This window comes from Talpa occidentalis, unplaced genomic scaffold (assembly GCF_014898055.3).
Source record: "Talpa occidentalis isolate TD23 unplaced genomic scaffold, MPIMG_talOcc4v2.1 talOcc4.7, whole genome shotgun sequence".
Taxonomy (NCBI): Eukaryota; Metazoa; Chordata; class Mammalia; order Eulipotyphla; family Talpidae; genus Talpa; species Talpa occidentalis.
In genome coordinates, this window is record NW_023605083.1 from 61319741 (window position 1) to 61342819 (window position 23079).

Sequence of the window (23079 nt, forward strand, 5' to 3'; positions counted from 1 at the left end):
GACTTACTGAAGTTATTTCTGGGTGTGGACCTATGAATGCCATTTACTTTCTAAAAAACTTTTCTGCTAATATTTTATTTTTAATGAGAATATTATTTTCAAGGGCGTGGGCAGGGTTGTCATTTCTATTACATAATTCATTCATTATTGCCTATCAGGCAGTTTTTAATGATCAGCTTGCCTCATTAGAATTAGATATCCCCGCAGCTCTTAACCAAGTTAAACCCCCTGCCCACTCCCCCTATCACCTTTGCCCCCAGGAGGACAGATGCAGACTGATAAAAGCATAGTATTTACTTTCCTGCCAAAGCTAAGCATCATGCCAATTGCTGTGACTAAACCTGTCTTTGCTCACTTTCAAATGAATTCACCATTACCAGAAAGTTCTCCCGCAACCAGCCTTTTCTAATCTCTTTAGCCCCAGAGGCTCAGAGCTTAAAGAAGCTTGTCCCATTTCTTTCCTTTCCCAAGTCTCCTTATATTTGGACTAGGACAAATTTAAGTCCACCTTCCCACTGTCAAACTCTAATCCTGATCCAGGTCCAGCTGGTGCTGTGTGCAGCTGTGGTTTCTGACCCTGACTGTGCACTGCAATCACGATTACTCAAGACCCATGAAACAGCATCTCGGCACGTGAGTGTTGCTTAAAGCCTACATCCATTAAATATTTACTGCTGAAGCTTTCCACATCCTCTCCTACCCAGGAACCTGTCCTAATGATCTTAGGGAGCTTGAAACATTCATGACCCCTTGTAAAAACTGCTGTTGGACCTCTATAAAATCTCAAGCAATTTCAGGCTTTACTGGCCAAATGTCTATGGCTGGAGTTAACTCACAGTCAGAGCACAGCTAGACACTCCCACAGCAGACTGATTTTCCCTGTGGAGACACTGGTAGAAGTCACCCCCTCCCCCTGTCCCATTCCTGCAGGTTGGTCTCTGTCCTGCCCTGCCCAAAGCAGGACCTGCCAGGGTAAAGGCCTGTGAAACATCTGGCCCTGGCTAAGCCAAGAAAGGACTCAGAAATGGCTCATTTTAAAGCTCCTTGACAACATGGGGCTCAGATTAGGTTTGCCTGCCTGCATCTGAGGCGATAAGAAACCCAATCACAATATTAAAACAAGAGATGATAAAACCTATCATTTATCCACTAGTTGAAAATGACCTGACTTTCTTCTTAGCTGCAGGAGCTGACCGGACTCTGACGACTGGTATTTTCTCCTGTAAGACCACCTTGGAACTTGGAGGCCCCAGCCCTAAGGCCTAACGTAGAATTTAGTGAATCATATCCTGCACCCTGCTTAAAGGATTCAGCAGCTGCTGGACCCGGCTCCACTGTTCATCAGCATCCTGGCTAAATATAGCCACGTCTCCAGTTGCTCTAGCTCTTGCTCTCAACAGACAATTAAACCGGTCGCTGAATGCAGACAGGTGTGTTTCCGAGTTCAGAGGGCAAGACACTTAATTCGAATACTCTAATGGGCATTAGAAAAGTGGTTTCTGATCTGAATTTCTTGTCCAAGTTCATCTGGAAAACCCTTCCCATAAATCAAGATATGAGATGACTTGGCAAGGCCCATCTTTTCTAATTATACATTAGTTTTGGACCTATGACACACGTAAGCTGGTTGTAGAATTTAATTGTCTAATATCTACTCGGAAACATTTGAACCACAACAGCAAAGAGAAGCACAGGGGCTGAAGAGGGTCTAAAGACTCTTTGCCTGAACAACCCCTGGGCCCTCACTACCAAGTCTGAGTGGTGGAGCTTAACTGGCTTCCCCCATGCCTGTACATTTTCTTGGCTTATGAATAAGTGTCTATTTCATTTAAGTTAGAGCTGGAAGAAATCTAAAGGTTAATTGTGCACAAAAAATGAAAAGAAAAGGTGGGGAATGAACACTTTGGAAGCTTACTATGTGTGCCACTGTGTTTATAATAAGAAATATGTATTTGATTTTTGTCCCTTTCCTGGCACAGAGCTCCTAAAACCCTAAATTTCCTAAGTCATGAGGGCAATACATGTTCCCTGGAATTCATAACAAACTCCTTTCAACCACACCCAATTTTAGGTTAATGAGGTGACTTTTGGAAAGCACTTAAGGATGGGGATTGGTGGCCAGCAGGGAAGCCCAACAAGTGATTAGAAAGTTAGAGCCCAACAACTGATTAGAAAGTGGGGGAAGGGAGGCATGGAGGTGGAACCAATCACCAATACCGATGATTTAATCAGTTGCATCTATGTGAGGAAAGCACCATAAAAATTCAAAAGTACACGGTTCAGAGAACTTCTAGCGTGGAGAACATGTGAAGACATGGGGAGAAGAACTCAGGGAGAACCCAGAAGCTCTGTACCCCTCCAGCCCCACCACACATTTTGCCTGCGCCTCTCTTCTATCTGGCTGTTCCTGAGTTAAATCCTTTTATAAGAAACTGGTGATCTAGTAAGTTAAATCTTCCTAGCACGTTAACCAAAGCCCATCTATAGTCCATGGGTCTGAATCACAGGCGTAGCCTGGACTTGTGATGGGCACCTGAACCAAGGGGCAGGCAGTCCTACAGGACTGAGCCCTTAACCCATGGTATTAGGCGCTAACTCTAGGTAGCGAGTGTCTAAATTAATTGCTTGGGGGTACTGGGAAAAACACACAGTGGACTGTGTTGCAACTCTCCCTTTTTTGGGCCTCCAAACAGATGAGGTGGCTGTGAGAGGGCCCGCGAGGTGCCCAGGACTATGGCACTAGTAAGAGGCAGAGGTGAGATTCACTCAGGCTGGAATGTGTCTCCTGCTCTAGGTCTCCAGGCCCCATGTTGTCTTATGTAACTTCTTCACCCACAGGAGGGGTCTTTCTGCCTCCTCATTCAAAATGAAGCCCTGGAAACTCATTTACACCAGCTCCTTGAGGTTCTCTTGGGGTTCCTCTATAGTAATGGCACAGACCCCTTTATCAGCTTCTCAAACAGCACCAATATTTGCACACTGGCAGGAAAACACTTGCTCTCTCACTGACAACATTCAGAATCAGCCTGCAGGGCATCCTGCAGCATTTCTTGAGGCTTTTTACAGATCTTTGTGCTAAAATGGAAGGAGGCAGAAAGTCAGAGTCCACACATCCCAAGTCCAGCCGCTCCCCTGGAGTGCGGTCACGAGAAGGCTCCCCCTTCTGCACTTGGCTTCCTTATCTGTGTCTGAGCTATCTGCAGCCACTGTCTGAAGAACTGACTTGAGTCCACAGAAACTGGAATGAACCATTCAAAGGGAGAGAAGGTGGTTTTTAAAAATGTCCTCTTACAATCACATAACTTGCTCCCAGCTCTCTACTCCCCCTCCAGGTATCTGCAAAGGGTGAGGACACACTGCAGCGTCTACACAGGTGGCAAGTGGGATGATATTTCCACCAATCATCAGAGTGAAGCCAATGGAGCTGCAATAGCATCTGCAGTGTTGTCCCCCAGGTCCTTCCAGCAGCCACCAGAGCTGTGTCAACCACTCTTTACCCTGGGTTTCTTATCCCCCATGTACCTGATGCTATCCTGCAAAAACACCTCATGAGCCTTGAGACAAAAACCAAAACTGCCTTTTCTTGTATTCCGTGTTGCAAAATGTACCACTATAAGATGTTGGCTTTTCAGTTGGGAGCAACTTAGGAATGGGTTTATGATGGCCACACCCACCCTCCAGAACACCTGTGACAGACAGGAGGAAGTCACATCTGAGGTGGGGCTGTGTGTTATTGCCCCTGCCCCAAATCCTTGTCACTCCTATTCCTGGCAAATCCCTCTCACTCTCTGTGGTCCACACCCACGTTCCGCTTGGGTAACTCGCTCATCTCAACCATGACACTCAGGGAGCCTGTCCTCATAGAGGCACACAGAGTGTAGAAGTGAACACACTTTACCAAAGGATGGCTCATCTGTCTCCCCCACCAGCACGTGGCAGGGAGGGGCGGTGCCCAGCTCACCCTGCACCACAGTGCTTGGCATCAAATAAGCTCCAAGTCAAAGTTTGATGAATGGTTGTTGATGGAAAGGGGTGTGTGTGTGTGTGTGTGTGTGTGTGTGTGTGTGTGTCAGACAGACAAAGAGACACTACTGTGGAAAATGCTGGGCTTGGAAATGAGACCAGGTTCTGAATCCCAGCTTTGTCCCTCACCCTACCCTTCAAGACTCCCAATGTTTCCATAGCCTCAACTTCATTATCTGTACAATGGATCTGCTCAATGCCCAGCTTTGCAGATCAGTGATGAATGTAAAAGGAAATCTACATTAAGCCTTTAATCTCAGTGCTTGGCCCAGAGCTTACCAGAGCTGAACAGCAGCTATCATGACCAGGCAGTGAGAAAGTTGGGTGGGCTAGGCCAGAGACCCAGCTTTCAGAAGGCAGCACTGACATGTAAAAATAGAGCTTTGAGCTGTGTAACAGTGAGATCTAGCAGAGTGGATTCCTGGGTGGACTTCCTGCTTTGATATGGCAAAGGGAAACAGGAGGCCCCAGCCCCAAGTGCTAAAAATAGGCGATGCCAATAGACTTTGACCTTGCTGCAGGGCTAGGCAGGGCACTATGGAAACCAGGCCTGGCTCCTCACAGGGAACTGGGGTGTGAGAGCTGGGGCAGCTGTGCCAACAGCTCTGCCACTGCCAGCCCTCAGATTTGCTAGCCGGGGGAGTGTCAATTTTTGCAGGTGCCTCAATTATGGGGTAGTAAGCCAATGGCCAAGCACCCCCCCCCCCACTTCCTGGCCCCAATTCTCCCTAGAAACACACCTCTCACAGCACCCAATAACCTGCCACCAACTCCTTCCAGTCCCTTGGAAAAATCAATGCTACCTTAGAAGCTGGCTCAGCAAACCTCCCAAAGGGCTCTTGCCTAAACTGCTACGGTTGCTCCTGCAGACAAGGTGGCCTTGCAGGCTTCAGTTAACCTTCTTAGTACACTTCCAGTAGAAGCTGGAAAGACTTCTGGTTCCCCTTAGCGTCTCCAGCTAGGAAGTGGAGGCCCACAGCAATATGCGGATTATAAAAACTTTTGTCCTCCGTAACCTCCTAAGTCCCACCATTTCTCTGTGAATTATGCAGATAGGAAAGAGGAGACCCAAGAGTCCAGTGCACTAAAATGAGCATTAAACCTCAACCCACAAAACCTGGTTGGAGTTGAGCTGTGCTACTGATTGACTTGCCAGGGTCAAAAGGCTTTGGTTTCACCATCTAGGAGATGGAAAAATTGAACAAATGGCTCTGAAGGTTCCTTCTGGGACTAGAGACCAAGTTCTAGGCTGTGTGCCTTGTCATCAAGAAGTCACCCAGTCAAGAAGAGGAAGTCCTAAGCTGAGGATCTAATACACAAGGTTTGTTCATATACACAAATAAGGAAATAGAGGAAAATGAACAAACTACCACACAAAGCAAAGTAAGCTCAGAGAAACATTTACTTAGAGGAAAATGTGTCAGTGGCTTAGAACATGCTGTGTAAAGGACTGTCACCTGAGAGGGTGGCCAGAAATTAAACCAGGTGAGAAAAGGTGCTCCAGAAGGGGACCCGGTGCCAACAGAGACAGCTTAGAAAAGCGCAGCTGCCACCAGAACCCAGCCCAGCTAGAAATGAAGACTGGTGAGCAAGAAGGGTCTCTGGATCCCCGGTCAGACCAGGAGGCCCTGCACCTGCTCATGTCTGCAGAGCTGGATGCTGGGCAGGCTTCAGGACCTGTGGAGTGTGAGAGCCTGCAGGTGTCTGTCCTGGGAAGGGCGCCTAGATCCTGCTGTCAGCGTCCTCCAGCCTGCCCAGAGCCAGGGCCCTGCAGGCAGGAAAGCCTGGAGGAGGAGGGAGCAGAGGTTCACAGCAAAGTCTGTTGTAATGGAGACACAGGCGTGGCTTTCTGGGAACCCTAGTGGCTGGGGGAGGGGGGAACAGTGTTACCTGGGGATGACATGTCATTCAGGCAACAGGCTCAGCTCTAAGGGCAGAAGTGATGGATATCTTCTCTCACTAGGGAGGAGGCACCGGATGGGCACGGCTGCCTCTCTTTTAGACTCAGAATCACCAAACATTATACTGAGAGAATAATTGCAAGACCCCATTTTATGATGAGGAAACTGAAGCCAGAGGGGGAAGGGTGGCGTAACTAATGCGCACCTAATAAGTCAGGGGTCCAGGCGGGAACAAGGTCCAGGTCCAACTCCCAGTCCAGGGCCTGAGATGTTCTGAAATCAAAACCATCACCTGCAGGAAGACACATCAGAGAAGGCAGAGAGAGAAGTATTTCAGGGACAAGAAGGGCTGAGGAGGGCTGCAGAGGGTCAGACACTGGGAACAGAGACTCTAAACTTGGCATTCAGGAAGCAACGGGAAGGAATCTGAGATGCAGGTGCAGGGAATGAGGCTGGAGACTCAGGCGTACTCCCTTAAGACAGAATAGTGAAAGGCGTCCAGACCCGAGCATGAGACGGCCCACTCTTCTCAGCTAGAGGGCAGGCCAATGTCGGAAGAGTCTCCAAATAACTCGACTATGAGTCCGGGGAAGGCTCAGAAGGAAAGCTGAGAGGCACTTAAGGCTAGAGGAGCAGCTCGGGGGCTTGGACTTTGCTGAACCTGTGATCTGTGCTGGCGCCAAAAGGCACAGCGTGACTCTCCAGCAAGGCTTGGCAGTCATGAGAAGCAGCAAAGGAAACAGATGGGTCGCAACGTTGAGGGGACAGAAGAATCAAAGGGCAAGTGAGGACACAGGTGAGACGGCTGTGGCTTTGCTAGGGCACAGAGGAAGGGGTCGGGAAGCTGGAGAAAGGAGAGTAAAGTGGGAGGGGGTCATTAAGGGCTGAGACCAGAAGCTGAACTAGAAAGATGAACTAAAGGGACGTGATCATGGAATTCTGGATCCTGGAGCAATTGGGAGGTGACAGGACCCAAAGTGTGAGGCTGCTCTATGAAATGTTAACGAGATCGGTGTCCAGAACCCTGAATCCAAAGGTTGATCAGTGCAAGAGAAAATCCAAGTCAGCAGAGGCCTTGCCGGATGGAAAGGACAGTGTCGAGGTCAGAGGGCAGGGCACAGGGTGGCCCAGCTGTACAGGAAGATGAATGGGATGAAGGGGCAGAAAGGGAAGTATCAGTTGCCTCCTCTCCATGGCCCAGGTGGGTCCAGAGTAAGAGTCTCCAGCATGGAAATGGAGAAGGAATCTGGACCATTAACAGAAGGAAGAAACATCTAGAAAGTGCAAGGCAATGGCGTGGGAGAGAGGGGACAACTCAGCAGACAGGAAATCCTGGAGGTACAGAGGGAGCAGGGGGAAGAGTCTGCCCAGGGGGTGCTGAGCCAGGATGCATTTCAGTCCCCATTCCACAGTATCATCCATGGACAGACTCATGGAGACACATTCTCAGGCAGTTCCAATTCCAGGCACCTATTTTGAGCATCTTTATCTAACAACTGTCACTAGAAGCTTTAGAAAGTACCTAAAAAAGTATCTTTCTCGTAGAAAGGTTTAAGCACACATGATGCACTCCAGGTCTCTACCTGGAAACCCACGTTTTCATAAGCTGTTCAAAATAGCACCGCCCCTACCATCTATCCCCTACTCCTGCTTTATTCTTTATTATTTTTTAAAGATTTATTTGTTTATTTATACAAGAACCGGGGTACAAGCCAGATTCGCGGGAGGATGAGAGGATTTACCAGAGACAGAGCAGGGAACAGAACAAGCAGACTGACTGAAATACACTGCTGAGGGGAGCAGCGGGCAAGACAGGAGAGGTCTGCTGCACCATGTGGGACCCTTGCCGATCGGCCAGGATCGAACCAGTGCTGCAGAGGCTGCGGACAGCTTCACAGTGCAGCGCTCAACCGCCTGCGCCACCAGGGGAGGCCTTGCTTTATTCTTTTTAACACTTACTATCATCCATCGTATTAAATACATGTTTATTACTTTATCTGCGGTGTTTAGAACAGGTCCAGCACATAGTAGGCACTCAATAAACCTTTTTAGATTGCTTAATACATTATCTTTGAAACCCAAAGCTACATTTTGTTGGGGGAGAAACTGAAGTCGCTCCTGTTTTTGAAAGAGAGGTTCTGAGCTGGGTTGAGTCCACGGGCTCCACATCTCCACTGTGACTATTTCTGTCTCAGGCAAACTCAGTGTGGTCTTTGCTGCCCTGACACAAGCTGCAATCCAGTCTCAATCAATGCCAAGACCTGCCCAGGAAGACCACAGGACAGTGGTACAGCATCTTCTGTTGCTTCAAAAAAAGGTAGTATCATTAAAGGAACCTCTATAATGATATTTCTTCTTCCTACCTCCTCTACAAACACAACCATGTTAATCTCAGTGCTTGGAATGTTTCGCTGATGCAGGCCTATGAACCCCTAATGCTTCTCTTTCCTCTTCTCCTGGTCAAGGAAAGGCCATCATGATGCATTTCACATGGGCAGCCATGCCCACTCTTTACTGCGTCAATATTGTATTTTTATTCTTATTTCTCTCTGCCAATTTCTAGCAACTGTGGGTCTTCAATTAGCATGAAAAGCCAATCTCTCCAGAAATGAATCAAGAAATACATACTGTGACCTGGGCGGAGTCGAGGAACTGGAGGCCAAAGTAATCTGTTTCCACAAGGTCCAAGTGGTATACGATCTGATCAAAAAGATCCTGGCCTTTGGCGTGTTTCTGGAAGACAAGTGGGAAGATGAAAATGTAGGCTATGACAGCTGGGTAAGGAACGAAAGGCTTGTAGTGCATAGACAATGTGCCACAGTACACACATTTAAAATTCTTAATTTGCTTTACTGTAATAGAAACTTATCATTAAATCTAAGCACTTACAATGATGAATAAAAAACAACTTCTGAGCATGGGGAGCCCATGCCTTCTTATGAACACTGGTATATGAACGGAAAGGATCAAGCATTGATTCTGGCTTTTCGGCTGTTTGCTTTTTTATCTGTTTAGTTTTGTTGGTTGTCCATAGCCCTGGGTAACCAACAATAGATAACAGTATCTACAAAAGTTGACTTCAAATGAACTGAAGATGTATATGTAGAGTTAAAACTACGAAACTCTCAGAAAAAAACATAGGCACAAATTTTCATGACTCCGGATTAGACAATGGCTTCTCAGGACTCACAAAACAGAGACAACAACAGATAAAAATAAACCAAACATCATCAAAAAGTAAAGTTATTGTGCTTCAAAGGATGCCAACACATCAAGAAAGTATAAAGACAATGAATCATGGGAGAAAAGTCCTGCAAATTCTAAGTCTGATAAGGGACTTCTATGTAGAATAAAGAACTGTTACAGCTCAATAATAAAGACATCCAGTTTTAAAATGGGCAAGAGAAATACATACATAGATACACAGATAGGTAGCTCTCAAAAGAGATATAAATGCTCCACAAGCAAATAAAAAGATGCTCAGCATCATAAATCTTTAGGGAGATACAAATCAAAACCATCGGATACCACTTTACCTAGCATGACAGCTACAATAAGAAAGACAGATAATAACAAATGTTGGAGAAATTGGAACTCTTATACACTGCTAATGGGAATGTAAAATTGTGCAGCCGCTTTGAGATATAGCCTGGCAATTTCTCAAATTGTTAAACAGAGTTACCATGTGACCCAGCAATTCCACTTATAGGTACATACCCAAGATGAAATGAAAACAGAAACATGTACACAAATGTCCATTTATACAAAGTAGCATGATTCATAATAGCCCCAAAGTAAAAACATCAAGTATCTATCAATGAGCAAAAGATATAACCTGCTCCCCACATCTCTCTCTCCACACAAAAACCAAACCAAGCCTGGAACCAATTCAACCATTAAACCCTGCCACCAACGCAGGACCTGCAGAGGGTCATTCTAAACTATGTGGAGTGGAGATAAGCAAGACCCAGCCTGTAGGAAACTCTAGAAACAAATGACCCACTTACTTCAACAAACAGATACAAGGAAGAGAAAAGATGGAGGGGAAACCTACAGATTAAAAGAGTCTTTAAGAGACATTAAAAAACCCCTGAGAATATTAAAAACTAAAAACGTCATTGCCTAGGTGATAAAAATGGAAAAGGTGTGATTACAACAAAATCAGGGCAGTTGCAATTCCTGGGCTGGGGAGGGGCTGTGTGGGTAGAAAATGTCATTCAAGTATCCTCTTCTGCTGAAGACAGAATTCCCAACAACCCTTTCTTTTTTTTTTTAGAAATTTCTTTTTTTTATTTTTTTATTTTTTTTAAGATTTATTTATTTATTTATACAAGCACTGGGTACAGTCAGAAGCACGGGAGGGTGAGAGAATTCACCAGAGCCAGAGTGGGGAGCAGAGCAGGCAGAAGGACCGAAGTACACTGCTGAGGGGAGCAGTGGGCGGCAGGAGAGGTCTGCGCGCCATGTGGGACCCTCCTCCGGTGGCCGGGGAGCAGCCGGGGATTGAACCGGCGCTGCAGAGGCTGCGGGCAGCTTCGCAACCCAGCGCTCAACCGCTGCGCCACCGGGGAGGCCCCCCAACAATCCTTTCTGATGCCAAAAATAGAGTGGTAAAATTATGAGGATTATGAGGACTGGCATGGGGGCCCTCCAAACATGCCCCAGTGGGTAGGATGAAGAAAGGGGTGGGGTGGAGACCACAGCCCTTGAACCCACCATCTCTCACTCCTCCCAGCCTGAAGAGCATTCGCTTTTACAACTAAGAAGGCTCCAGATACCTTAGTCCACCTGTCCCATCAGCCAGGACTTCAGTGGTAGGGCTGGGTGGAGGGAGGAGGAAGACCCTAGAAGCCCATAAACCATCACTTCAGGCTTAGCCTAAACACGGGGTCTCCTGTCCCAGGGAAGTGTCCCCTCCTGGGTGTTCTCACCAGTAGCAAGTGCCTTTATTGACTGCAATTGCTATTACACCATGTGGCCTGGGTTCCTGTCTTGCTGCTGTTTCAGACTGAGCCCTCCCAGAGGGCAGGGACCAGCTGTGTTCATCTGCACACCTCCTCACCGCCCTCCATCCGCAAAGCATGGTGCAAGGCTGGCACACAGCAGGCGCTGCATGAATTCTGTGCACTGGAGGGCTGGGGCACAGGTGGTGTCTGGAGCCAAGAAACAGATCCTTGGGATGGGGTGAGCATGCCCAACAGAATGCTATTTCACAAAGTGGCCGCAAGGAAAAAAAAAAAAAAAACGCTCATTAAAATCTTTTCAAATTAAGTATTCTACGAACAAGTGCCTAGGGAACTGTGCTGTACTTCCAAGGCTGTTTACCTCAACACAATTTTGTGGCTATTAAGTGAAGTGCTGTCTAGTGGTTATAATGGGAGATCTGTTAATGTGACAAAATTGGAAGCCGCTCCTCGTTCTCTGTTAACTAGGTCTCCTCTTCAGTATGAATTCATTTTCATTCATTCATTCAACAAATATTTACCAACTGCTCAGCAGGTGCCAGCTATCATTCTAAGTGTGTGGAGTACAGTGGGGCCAGAGTGGGAAGGGAGGAACTACAGGTAGTCCTCACTAACCAGGTACTTCTTGGGGAGCAAAGTCATCCAAAGCAGTTTGAGATCCAAACCCATAGGTTCTCAGAGCCACTTAGCTCCCCACATTCTCAAGCAGAAGAAACTGCAGGTAAAACCTTGCTAGGTCCTGATCACCATTCTGGAACCAGAAAGCTGTCCCAGATGCAGCAGGGCAGAGAGCTCTCTCCTGAGTCCTGGCATCTACCCATCTCAACACATCACTTTTCACAAGAACCACAACCAGAGGTTTTGAGTCATTGTGTCTCTCTGTAGCAGCTCCTTCTGATCTGAAAGTAGCTCAGAATACCCAAGCTCATTAAAGTCATGTGTAAAATAAAAGCACAGAGTTGCCAAGTACAGACTGGGTCAGGCAGACAGCCAGCAGGGCAAGGCATGGACATAGCGATATCTTTGCTGGATGTCAGAGGGTCCTATTCTGCTTATGTACTGGTTCCCAGCCATGTTCCTGATAAGGAAGACCACTACACTGTTGATATCTTAACTGTCCCCCAAATAAATTAATGATCCTGACCCTCTAAGATTACAGGCAACTGGCAACAACATAACAGGTTAACTGGTCCTGGAAGGGAGAAGATAGAAGCCAGCGCATCCAAAATCACATTAGTCTCCCCAGGATGAGGAGCCAGGCCTCCCAGGTAGGCTTGGAAGAAGAAAATGAGCTTTGAGTGAGGGTGCCAGTCGAGTGTCCACATCCTAGTTGCGAACTAAAATGGAAGTAGCTGACATCTGAGCAGTGAAAGGATTTCAGCTGCCAGTTCCTTGCAGGCACATGGGACCTTGTGTCCACCTGCTCCACAGGCATCAGATGGCACGTGCCTCTGCAAGCGCTTTCAGAAAGGCCACATTACCTCCTTTGGGCTCAGCAACAGCCCTGCCTGCCCCCTCTCTGGGGTCCTGATAGGTCTAGCATCCCCACACACAAGTCCTCTCAGTCACTTCTCTGCACAAAAACACCCACGAGAATGAACTGCAGGCAGCTCAGCCAGGTTCAGGGACTCTTCACAATCAGTGCTGCCCAATCCAATACACATCTTAATCCCCCAGGCCCTACACAGGCCCTCAAATGTTGAAACACAGGCAACTAACTCATGTACCCCAACACATGCAGCAGGGCCCACCTCAGGATTGTCTGTGTCCTTCCTTTGCCTGGGAACCCCTCCCACCTGCCCCCTCCTCTCCCCACCTCCAGCAAGCTAATCACACACTCTGTCAAGTGGTCATTAAATTGCTTGTGGGCAACATCCGGCCATGTTTGTCTTTGCTTTTTTTTTTTTTTAAAAAAAGATTAATTTTTGCTTCTTTTTTTAAAAGATTGATTTATTTATTTATACAAGCACTGGGTACAGTCAGAAGCGTGGGAGGGTGAGAGAATTCACCAGAGCCAGAGCAGGGAACAGAACAGGTAGACTGAAGAAATACACTGCTGAGGAGAGCAGTGGGCACGGCAGGAGAGGTCTGTTGCTCCATGTGGGACCCTTGCCAGCGGCCGGGGATCGAACCGGCGCTGCAGAGGCTGAGGGCAGCTTCGCAGCCCAGCATTCAACCGCTGCGCCACCAGGGGAGGCCCTGTCTTTGCTTCTGAACCAGCTGACATTCTGAAGCTCAATAAACATAGACGCTGAGATGGTTAAGGTGCGCAGTTCCCACAACAGTCATAAAACAACCCACTTTTCAGAAGTCTGATCTTTCTAGTCTGAGTCTGGGCTAGGAATCCGCTCTAGCAAGGGGGAACCTGGGTGCACCCCCATCTTCCCTCCCAGACCTCCTGTGTGTTCTAATGAGACTAGGACAAAGGTGTATTGGAAACAGACATGCTGGGGCCTCAGCTTGACTGTGTCTCATACACATGACATACTATCAAGTCCTGGCTTTTTAACATATGGGTTAAAAAAATAACCAAATAATTGCAATGATTTCTAAACCTAAGCACAGGCTTTGCATTTGTTCCAATTAAATTTCAACCTTTAAATTGGCTCATCATCTCTCCTGTTACAAATATGAGTTCCAGGCTGTCAACCCATATACCAGTCACTGACCTCTGTTTTACAGTATGAGAAATTTGGTGTGTGAGATGTGGGGAGGGGTTGTTGAGCTGGGGAGTAGTAGGAGGACTGGTCTTTCTTCAGTTGGAAAGTACGGAACCCCTATGATGGTGGCCAGAACCCAGTTATAAATGCACACAGTCGTACCATGTGGGGCCAAGTCCCGGACTCTCAGAGCAAACATATGGGTTAGAAGCCTAGTTCTATCTCTTTTCTAGCACTCTCCCAAGAGCTTCTTCACCTGAAAAATGGGGTGATCTCATTTGCCTTGTCAACCTTGTAAGTCATTGTGATAATATGATTTATAAGAAATATGTATTTGTTCACTTAGAAGACCAAAGTACATGTCTCCTTCACAGTCCTGGTCTCAGCCCCCAAGAATCTGGGGGTTTTCTAAGTTTTTGAGAGTTTTCAAGGTGACTTTTGCTATGTTAGTGAAGTTATCTTTGGTAAAACAACTGAGAAGGGGTTGGGGGGAGGGTAGTCACCAGGAAAACCAACACGCATAGTGGGTGGAACTTCCAATCCTACCCCAGGATCTCCAGGGACCAGAGGGGCTAGAAGGTTGAGTTCAATTGCCACCGGCCAATTAGTTCATCAACTATGCCTATATAATGAAGCATCTGTAAAATCCCCAGAGGAGGGACTTCTGAGAGCTTTCCTGGTTAGTGACCATGTAAAGATTTGGGGAGAGGGGTGCGCCTAGAGTGGGGATGGGGGTCTTCGCACCTTCTCACCATACCTTGTCCTATGTGTCTCTTCCATCTGGCTGTTCCTGAATTACAGCCTTTGTAATAAATCAGTGAACTAACTGGTTTCCTGAATTCTGTGTGTCGTTCTAGTCAATTACCGGGAGCTGAGGAGGGTGTCCTCAGGCAGTGGACCAGAAGCACAGGTACCTGCCTGTGACTGCAGCTGGCATCTGAAGTGGAGCACAGTCTTGGGAGATGCAGCCTTTACCTGTGATTCTGACATTATCAACGGATCGTGTCAGGACTGAACTGAATTCTCAGACACCCATTGGTGCTGGAGAATTGGTTGGTGTGGGGAGGCCTACACAAACCTTAGTTAGGAACTGGTCTCAGGACACCAACTCCTCAGTCATGAATTAATGAAAGAGTGAGAAAGCAAGTGAATAAAATTGTGGTGTCCTACACAACAAAGGAACTATAGTTACTTTCATCCAAGTATAACACAATGTATATTTTGTCAAATGCTAAACAAAAACTGACAAAAGACCCATGATCTAGAGTAGTGGAATAATCCCATTAAAAAAAATGAAGACTAATCTGTTTGGGGGAATTTTGTGGCCTACACTGATCCCTAGAGATCAATTCCTTCCTTCCCAAGTTCTTATACACCCCTCATTTAAACAGCTCTCAGAACTCCAGCTGGGATCATCACTGGCTTCCTGGTCAGCAGTTCCCAGAAGGTACCTGCCTCAGGGCCTGCTTTCCACTGATTCTAAGAGCTCATTTCACAGTTAGTTACCACCTCCAAAACTTGATAACGTGCTAGTTTTCTATGAACTTTAGGAGGAGGAAACTAGCCCTCAACTTCACACATACACTTACACACACACACACACACACACACACACACACAGCGCCCCGGGGTCTCCGTCCCTCCTGCCACCACACTCAACTTAAATCATCATAAACAAATATTAACTGTTTACTCCAGGATGTTATAAAGACAAAATATCTGAAACTACCAAATAAACTTCCCTTGAAATTTTCTCATGAGTAAGAAATGTCGTCTCAAGCATCAGCAAGATTTGGCAACTCAAAACTGGGCTGCACTGATTAAAGGCCAGGCAGAAGTGTCCATGAACTAGTGTGTGAGGCGACCAAGCTCCGGCCTGCAAATCCCACCTGCCAGCTGAAGAGTACTTTGATGATACAAAGTCACCCCATTTTGCAGAGAGGGAGACTAGACCTCAGAGAAATTCCAGGACCAAGTTCCTGTTGCTTAGAAGTGGCAGACCTAGAGTCAGCAACAGCCTTCCTGAATCTTAGGAGAGTCCTTTCTGTACATCCATTACTCCTGCAGTCATTCAGTTCACCTCACCGGCTTTGAGCACAAACGTGCCCTGCAAACAAAAAATATTTCCTAAGCCCAATTCAACAGGCGTGGTCTTGGGATACAAGGGTACACGGTCAGACCACAAACAGACCTCAGGATGGAGAGGCAATTCCCACTTTCTTTGGGGGAACGAGAGAGTTGCGGCTGAATGGAAATGTAGATTTGTCCACAAACACAGAAACCAGACACTGGGCAGGGACAGCAACAGTCTGGGTGGCTCCTGGAAATTCAATTCTGGTAAAACAGAGCACATGTTATTAATTTCCTGATTCGCCTGGCTAACAATCTCCTGGAAATCAGAGGAAGCAACAAAACAACTGCTCTTAATTTTGATCAACAAGGAAGAGCAATTTTAGAAGGTGATTGTCCTCATAGTGTGTGACACCACTGATTGGCTCCACCCACAGACAATCAGGGTTCTTCCACCAGGGATGGGGATCCCAATGTGCTTAAGGAGGTCAGGAGAGGCATATTTTAGCATCAGCTTTATGTTTAATGTCTACCACAGCCACACTGGCTTCAACTAACGAGGGATTCAGGGCACTGAGGCTGTGTTGCACTATCGACTGTTGATTAGACTCTGTACCAGGCTGATAAACTGACTTTGGTTCAAGCTGATAAACTGACTTTGGTTCAATCTCAGCGGAGATTCAAAGCTCTCATTTGTTCCTTCCACAACATCCCTCTCGCAGAGCTGCTGTGAGGATTAAATGATCCCACTGGCCAAGAGCCTATGAATCTTCTTTCAATCCACCTAACATCTAGCAACCTCAATTTCAGTCTCTCTATAGCCTCTTCCATGCATGCTGACCCAGTGAATTAACAGTAAGTCGGGGGTTTCCCATTTATTCCTCAGGATTCTAAAAGAAGTCCAGACACATAAAGCCACTTGATCCTGGCTACTCTGAAAACTGGTTTCACCCAATACTTCATATATCATGCCTCCCACGCTCAATAAGAAACACTGAAACAGCACATGCTGAATGAACATTTCTCATTTGTTGCTGAGACTATCAGTCATGTTTTAATATATTATCCCTACTGACACGGATATTAATAAAATAACAAAACCTCCCTAGAACAAAGGTCCACTAGACGGCTTTCTTTCACAGTTCTGGATCGGGAGCCTCTCCGTGTCCCCTTTATCACTGGGATGGTGAGTCACCTGCCTGTCACAATGCCATCTATCCAACTGAGTCCACCTGAATGCCCAGTGAATGGGGAAGGGGCACAGGCTGCCTGAATGACCTCCAAGACAGGTGTTTTTCACCTGAGTGGCCTCAATCTTGTATCAAAAGACCAACATGAACATGGGGACTTGAGAGGTCCAGGTGGCAAGTTCCTGAAGATTTCCTTTTAGTGCTGTTCTTTTAAACTCTGGCTCTTACAAATAAGTCTGCAAGGCCTTCAAAGTCTTCCTTGACTCTGGAAGGGCTGGGCACGGCTTCAACCAAAAAGAAGATGGTGTTGGTGATATTTTGTGACTTCCAAAGAGAGGTGGCAGTTCCCTGGGGATGTTTGCTCTGGGGGAAGAGCCCGCCAGCTTGTAAAAAATCCAGTGACTCTAAGACTGCCATGCAGAAGAGGGCAGGAGCAGGTATGCCAGTCCACTGTCCTGCTGGGCCCAGCCTTCTGCTCACTAGTGCCAGGGGACCAGCCATTGCGTGCCCAGTCTGAGGTCCCCCACACCAGCCCACCTGCCAGCTGAGCACTCCTGGGTCAATACCACGAGCAGCAAAAGAATCTGCCAGCTAAGCCCACTCAAAGTCTTGGGCAGCAGACTCCATGAGCTATGGGAAACAGTTGCTGTTTTAAGGCCCTAGCACTGGGGACATTTGTTAGGTCACAATGGTGAGCTAGAACGAAAACCACACTGATGTACACACACAGCATGCGTGCATGGCATATACGTGCATACCTAAAAGATTTAGGATATATAACTATTTTTGTAATTTAAAAAGTGTTTTCTTAGGAAATTCCCCTACTGGGATGCTAACTTACATATCACCTGCTCAGAGACAAGGGAATAGAATAACAAATGTGAATTCTTTCGCTAAAAAAAAATAAAATAAAATAGGGAGGGGAATAAACTGAAAAATTGTTCTTTGAAGGCCACAAACTATTTAGGAGAAGGACATTAAAGTGGAAATACCTGGCGCTGCCTTATTATACATTCACTAAGGATTTATTTGGACCTCAAAAAATTGCATTGGAAAGGGAAGGAGGGAACTGGTAGGGATTAAAGGAGACATATTTAACAAACACACTGTGCAGTCTGTAGGTAGAACAAACCAATGCAAAAAAAGGCTTTGAGGTGACTGGGACAAACCAAAAGAGGTTTTGGTATCAGACAATATTAAGGAATCAATCACTGTTCATTTTGTTGAGTATAATAATGGAATTATGGGTATATGTATGCATATATATTATATATATTAGGAAACAGGCAGAGAGAGGCAAAGACAGAGAGATAACTACTTAGATATTAAGAGCTTAAATGGGTTATCTGGGACTTGCTGTAAAATACTCCAGAAAAAAAATAATAAAGGGATGCTGTGCATACATGTGAGTGCTTCATCAAACTGTTCGACTTCTGTGTTTGAAAGTCTCCATAATCAAAACTTAAAACCTCACACGCTGCAAAGAGCTTGGGGCTTGGAGATTGCTGGCACTTGGAGATTGCAGGCCTAAACTCTGCTCTGGAGAATCCAAGCCACTGGCTGGGAAGGGGCGTCTGCGTCCACAGTGAATGTGCTCTGGGATGCAGAAGGGAAAACGACTCCAAGCCATTAACCGATTTTCTTCCACGTCACTGAAACGAAACACGACACACAGATCTGTGTGGACCTAGCCCAGCACCTACCGGCCATGGACCTGAAGTCACATTTCATCCCCACCCCCATCCTCGGTGCAGAGGAGGCACACTGTGTGCTCAGTTTCACAAACAACATTTTCACAGCAAGAAAGAATGTGTAAGAGAATGAAAACGACATTTTTCCAGCTTTAGATACCAAAGTTAACACTCTCCCCTAGCTGATTTCATGGAAACAATGATTTTACCCCTTAGAATGTTTCTGAGTCACCATAATGAGGGATTATGAGGGATACTGGGCTGATTTTTGACCCTGAACTAAGCATTACAGTCTGCGACCCAGCAGAGCAACAAACTTTTGCTAAGGGACAGGTCAAGCTCCTCGGGGGACATTGCCTGATAGCCACAGAGAGCAGACCTTGGGACAGAGCCCTCCTCCAAGCCACCAAGTAAGACTGTTCTGGAAATTAGTGCACCCAAGTCCCTCCTTTTGCTAACTGGGTAAACACGGGCCAGAGGCAGGTGCCTGTGGGCACCAGACAGCCACTGCAAAGCCAGGACTGGATACTGTCCCTGAGAGCAATGGAATTTTCTTTCTCGGGACAATCTTAAGATGACTGCATTATGACTGTTACCTGAACAGGCATGGTAAGAACAATGCTGGCGTTTTTGCTATGGAAAGGTTAAGAACCAATACATACCACCAAAAACCCAGAAATCTCAGTGTTAAAAACTTTGGCTATAAAAAGTGCTTGATTTGGGGAAATATTTTTGGCTGTTTTTAATGGTGACCAGGAAAGGGAAAAAATGCCGGAGAAAGGAAAAAGAAAATGAAACAAATGTGTGCCTGACTAAACAGTAACCTGCAATTAAAATGATGGATGCCTTTGTGCCAAGAGGTTGAGTTTCAAACAAGCGGCTGGAAGAAGGGCAGCCCTGAAAATAAATTGCCAAATTACTTTTTGCAGCCAGATTGCAGATTCCCCCTCCTTGCAATTCTGAAAGCAAGTTACTTCACATAAATAAACATGCAACAAATTCCAAGGAAACCCAGCCAAGATACGTGAGCAGAAAGAACTAACTTTGGGTGAACCGCTGCTCCCACCCAGCTTGCAATTTAGGAAAGCAACTATATTTACCAAGCAAGGCAGGTCCATGCCACCTTGTACAGGAAGCACCTCTAAATTCCCCAGACATGCAGTGACTGCTCCCCCTTTCTCTGCAGAGCCCTTTGGAGCTGAAAGCATAGTTCTGGGCATCACAACTGATACAGTGACTGAAGGCACAGCAGGAGGTGGCCAGAGATTTCTAACCTAGTAAGGATGTTTGAGGATGAGATGAAATGATAAATTTAACAGGAATTTCTGTGGCCCCAAGGTTTGCCAGTAAGATAGACCCAGTGATGGGGGAGGCACCACTCTAGGCAGCGTGCTGGTTTACAGGAGATGAGATTTATGGAAGTTAATCAACAGGGGAGTGTGATAGGCTGAGTCGGGTGACCCCCCAAATTGATATGCTGAGCCCTAGTTCCCAGTACCTTGGAATGCGGTTGTATTGGAAATAAAGTCTTTAAAGAGTTGATTCACTAGGCGGGGCCCTAATCCTAATGGGTGTCCTCACACAGATTAGGTCACATGCAGAGATATCAAGGATGCCAGTGGACGTGAAAAGACCATGAGAAGACAGAAGGAGAAGAGGCAGGAACAGATCTTCTATAAACCAAACAGTGGGACCTCTTAGGAACCAGCTTTGCTGGCACTTTGATCTGACTTCCAGGGTCCAGAACTATGAGCAAACACATTCTGTTCTTAAAGTCGCCCAGTCTGTGGCACTCTATATGGCAGCGAATACAGGGAAGACACAGTCTTGGACCCCAGATTCTGTGGGCCCCATCATAGCTGGTACTATATATCCATAAGAATAGGCAGTGAAGCCAGTTAGCAAAGCAGCCTGTGTTTTAGTGATCATATCAACTGCTAAAGAACAGAATTTTTCTGTTTACTTGGCTCCGTATGCACGTAAGATTTTCAAAAAGGTTAATGAGTTGGAAACACACATAAAACCTATTTAACCTTGTCTATGGTGAGCGTGGCTGCCAGGGTCATAAAACTATGACTGAGGCACAATTGTCCATTCATCTGAAGGTAGGGTAGACAGAGTTGTCTTTTTATAGGTGGCCTTTGATTTTTCCTCTTTCTCTTTTTCAGTGAGTCAGTAGTCTTAAAAAAAAAAAAAAAAGGCCTCCTGCAAAAAGAAGGCAGAGAAAAACACATTCAGACGAGATGCTTACAGTCTTTCTGTAGGTTTGGATTGGCAAGGATGGCATTACCAAGATTATTTCTCCAAGCACAGGATTGTGGTTAGTGTGACTTGCTGGGAGAATAATCTTGACTACAAGTTCACCACACAAAATAGTTGGCTGACCCATTAAGTAGAGAAAAAAACTTTCAATCATATATGTATTTATATAAAGCAACCACTGAATGCCCATTAAGGTACAAGCATTAACTGGCAGTGTTATGTTACTTTAAAATAGAAGACACAAATAGGAAATTACTTATAGAACATAACTTCCCATCATCTTTAACTGCTATGCATAAGTCTGAGCTAACCCCAATTCTCCCCAGTTCGTGCAGAACTAATTCACCTGAAATAGTTTAACACATAAGACCCCAGAGCGCCAGGATTCCAAATCCAACTCAAAAGGTATTTTCAGGAGACTGCTACTGAGCCAGGCGTGGAATGCCCCAAACTTCCCCTACATACACAGGAGATCCACAGAATGTAAAAGCAGGAGGAAAACCCAGAGAGGTTGCAGAGTGCCACCCACACACCGGCACTCTAGATGCTGCAGAGAATGGTGAACATTCACAGGTGTGCAGTGGATCATAAGCCAACCCCTCCACGGAGGTCAGACCATGCTATCAGATCTTTCGGTTGTGCTAGGATGTTTTAACTGAAATGGAGCAATTTAAGAAGTCTTACACAGACCTCTGGTTTACTTTTTAATTGAAGTGTGACATATAGAAATTCACAGATGGGTATAACTCAAGAAATTCTCAGAAGTGAGCATACCAGAGCAACCACCTCCCAGGTTAAAAATTAGAACATTTCTGGTCTCCTTGTGTGTCTCTTCCCAGTGTCCACCCCTGCCTTCCTCCCCATAGGTGCCACAGGTTGGTTTTCCCCATTCAAGGTCATATAAACAGAACCACAGAGCATGTACTCTTTCACAGTGGCCTGGGGAAGGGAGGCCCTCGGATTCTCAGCAAACCCTGATCTCTGGAAATAAGCACACAGGCAGCACTCCACAACCCTAAGCAGAAAGGAAATGACACCCAAGCCAGTGTACCTTCTGTGGACAAACTCCCAGCAGACCTGGAATCACAAAGGGTGGGTCAGATAAGGGAACGGGCATGAAAGAAATTATCCAGGCAAAGTCCCAGAGAAGGGGAAGGTCTGCTCTAGAGTCAAAGGGATGACAAAAGGATGTGGGCCCTGGCAGGTGATGGGGGAAGAAGCCAAAGTTCAAAGTTCATGGCTACCATCCAGGCAGAAAGGAAGCAAGTCCCAAAAAACGATAGCCGAGGGGCGGGGGGGTGTTCCTGGGACCAATCCCAGAGACGGCATTTTTTTTAAAGATTTATTTATTTATGAATACAAGAGTTGGGGTACAGTCCAGAGGTGTGTGTGAGGGCGGGGGGGAGTGAGAGGATTCACCAGAGCCAGAGCGGGGAACAGAACAGGCAGACTGACGAAATACACTGCTGAGGGGAGCAGTGGGAGAGTCAGGAGAGGTCCACTGTGCCATGTGGGTTGCTCCCTAACTTCCTGGAAGGAGGAGCCCATAAAGATCACCTCCTGTAGTTTTTCTTTAAATAAAATCTTTATTATGGACAATATCAAACAAATACAACCAGAATAGTATAACAAACATCTGTCACTCATCTTTAACAATTATCAACATTCTATATCCTCTTCACCTCTGCTCACCACTCCCGTCTTCCATTATTATTATTATTATTTTTTAAACTTTTTTTTTTTAAAGATTTATTTATACAAGCACTGGGTACAGTCAGAGGCGCGGGAGGGTGAGAGAATTCACCAGAGCCAGAGCAGAGAGTAGAACAGGCAGAGTGACGAAGCACACTGCTGAGGGGAGCAGCGGGTGGCAGGAGAGGTCTGCGCGCCATGTGGGACCCTCACCCAGTGGCCGGGGAACGAACCGGCACTGCAGAGGCTGCAGGCAGCTTCGCAAGCCAGCGCTCAACCGCTGAGCCACTGGGGAGGCCCCCATTATTATTTTTTTAACACTTCTTTTTCAGGGGTGATGGTAAATTTGCTTACATCAAAATGCACAGATCTGCGCTGTTTCATTTGGACAGAAGGAAACATCTGTGGAACCTACACCCTTACACCATATAGCATATCCCTGTCTCCCCCAGAAAGTTCCAGGATACCCCTTCCCAGTCAGTCTGAGGCACTCCCCCCAGAAGCAAAAGCTATTCTGATTTTTCTCCACAGACTGGTTTTGTCAGTTCTGGAACAGCAACATGAAACCATAGAGAAGGTCCTCTTTTGTGGAAAGCTTCTTTTACTCAGCATAATGTGTGTCAATA

The 23079-nt window shown here is 46.3% G+C and overlaps 1 protein-coding gene across 4 annotated transcripts in view; it reads right to left on the reverse strand.

Annotated features, from left to right (window-relative positions):
* The window catches only part of EPB41L4B (erythrocyte membrane protein band 4.1 like 4B), a 128877-nt gene that overhangs the window by 86450 nt on the left and 19348 nt on the right, over positions 1-23079 (reverse strand). For all 4 annotated transcript variants that reach the window (XM_037494298.2, XM_037494299.2, XM_037494301.2 and 1 more), the window contains exon 2: positions 8553-8657. In XM_037494298.2, coding sequence (XP_037350195.1) covers positions 8553-8657 — 105 coding nt within the window. The remainder of the gene's footprint in view (positions 1-8552; positions 8658-23079) is intronic.